This window comes from Cystoisospora suis, assembly GCF_002600585.1.
Source record: "Cystoisospora suis strain Wien I chromosome Unknown contig_9770, whole genome shotgun sequence".
In the NCBI taxonomy this organism is placed as follows: Eukaryota; Apicomplexa; class Conoidasida; order Eucoccidiorida; family Sarcocystidae; genus Cystoisospora; species Cystoisospora suis.
In genome coordinates this window covers 1-2,008 of record NW_027162544.1, presented here as the reverse complement: position 1 = coordinate 2,008, position 2,008 = coordinate 1, and the positions used below count along the sequence as shown (strand labels likewise).

At 52.3% G+C, this 2,008-nt stretch overlaps 1 protein-coding gene across 1 annotated transcript; it reads left to right on the top strand.

Moving 5' to 3' along the window:
- CSUI_011112 (uncharacterized protein) lies at window positions 1-1,785 on the top strand (the record flags this gene model as incomplete). The annotated part of the gene is made up of 2 exons (XM_068071213.1): window positions 1-839; window positions 1,266-1,785. Coding segments are annotated over 2 exons (1,359 nt in total), but the record flags the coding sequence as incomplete, so codon positions are not given.
- Window positions 1,786-2,008: the final 223 nt, after the last annotated feature.

The following is a 2,008-nucleotide window of genomic DNA, read 5'->3' as shown; positions in this document are numbered from 1 at the left end:
GAATCGAGCCGTCATCGCGATCAATACCATTCGTCTCATAGCCGTCGTCATCATTCCTCTTCGTCGCATTATCATGAGGATGAACGAAGAAGAAGACGCGAAGGTAGAGATCGGGATCGAGATCGGGATCGCGAGTCTCGCCGGGATGACGAGAAATATCGTAGTAGCCGAAGAAGAAGACATGAAGAAGAGAGAAGTTCTGAATCACCGTCTCATCATCATCGTAGAAGTCATCGCAGTCCTGTAGGAGGGGGAGGTGAGAGTAAGGGAAGACATCACACTCCTCGGAGGAGTGAAAGTAGGGAAGAGCATGGTAGCAGTACGTCTGATCACAGGAACAGAAAAGAAGGTTCTGGTTCTGCAAGTAGTGCGGCTTCTAGTGGGGGATGGAGAGAAAAAGATGACTTCGCTTCTACGCGGTCAAGCCGTGGAGCGGGCGGTGCAAGTAGTGGGCAAGCTAGACCTGGTAGGCTTCTCGGACTTGCTGTGGAACAAGCTGCGGTGTCCACAAGTTCCGGAGGGGGACTGAACTCATATGAAAGGGAACGCCCGAAGGATAACTCTTTCACCTCAGCCGGAATTCTTTCGCGCGCCTCGCATTCAAAGGGAAGAAGTAGAAGTCGCAGCCGGCCGCGGCTTCGAGCTGTTGTCTTGGTCTCCGATGAGCATGGGGTACGGAGGGTTAAGGAGATTCATGATGATGAGGAGGAACAAGGCGAGATTCTAGAAGGTGATGGCTCACAGAGAGAAGGAAGAAGTGGCTCAGTCACACGCAGTCCAGACAAGGGCAATACAGGGACGGCAGACGCCGGGGGAGCAAAGCCGAAAGCTATTCTCAGGTAGGATACCTTCGTCCAGTCTCTTCGTTTTACTGCGTATCTATACGAGCTGATGTTAGAATTATATGCGTCTAACTCTTCCTGAACAACGGGAGCAGTTGACGAAGAAAAAGAGAAAAGAGAATAGCAGTTCTCTTCCCACCAGCTGCCGTACGCTATGACAGTGTCCGCGTCTTCTTCTCTCTCATGTGTACTTTTTCCTTGCGCTCTTTGCTATCTCTCTGCGCCCTTCATTTCTGATAGGTTGCTTGTCTCAGGGGGCACTACATAGATCTGTATGTGTACGGACTTACATACCACAGGTGCTCGCGAGGACGTTACACACTCGTGTGTACTTCTGTGCACCGGAGGAGGGTGATAAACCACGTACCACTGAGCATGATGCTCCGTCTGTCTTCCTGTCTTCTTTGACTTGTTTCCTTGTAGACCTAACCCTCGTTATCAGTCCGGTCCCGTTGGAATGCCTCCCTCCGCGTTCGGGCCCGGCGGTGACCCGTCAGCTGTGGCAGGAGGCTTCGTCGGTAGGCTCTCGCCTCAGTACCCTCCAAACGGAGGTGGCCAGATGGGAGGTGCTGGGTACGGAGGGCTACCTTCTGGTGCAGGCAATAATTTCACAGGGGGTTCAGGTGAGATGTATCCTGGCATGGGTGTGCAAGCAAATAACGGTCGTTACATGCCAGGAGGGGCGGGTCCGGGGGGTGCTATGCAGCAGACGGGTATGATGAATAGTGGCAGTGGTGGTGATGTAGACATGGATATGTCTAGTGGAAATCATCATCATCATCATCCGAACAGTGCTTCGGTATCAATGTCGACCATGGGAGGCGTAAACGGCGAAGGTGTGTTGTCTCCTGGAGTCTTAGCTATGGGAGGCGGGACAGTGGGGGGTGCCCCAACAGCAGGTGATGGAGGAATGGCCACAGGAGTCCCTCCTATGGTACAAGGGAAGGTAAGGCAATGAATGGCCGCGGTGGCGGTGGTGGTGCGATGATGTCTGACTGGCGGTTTTTAGGAGTCCTTCAGGTTTCTTGTGTTTGCATTCCTCCCTTCGTTATTTTGTTGAGAGAAACCCTGTCTTTCCTGCTCTCTTACTCACCTATATACATATGTTCATACATATCAACGCCTTTCACTCGAACGCTCACGTTCGAGTGAAAGGCGTTGATATG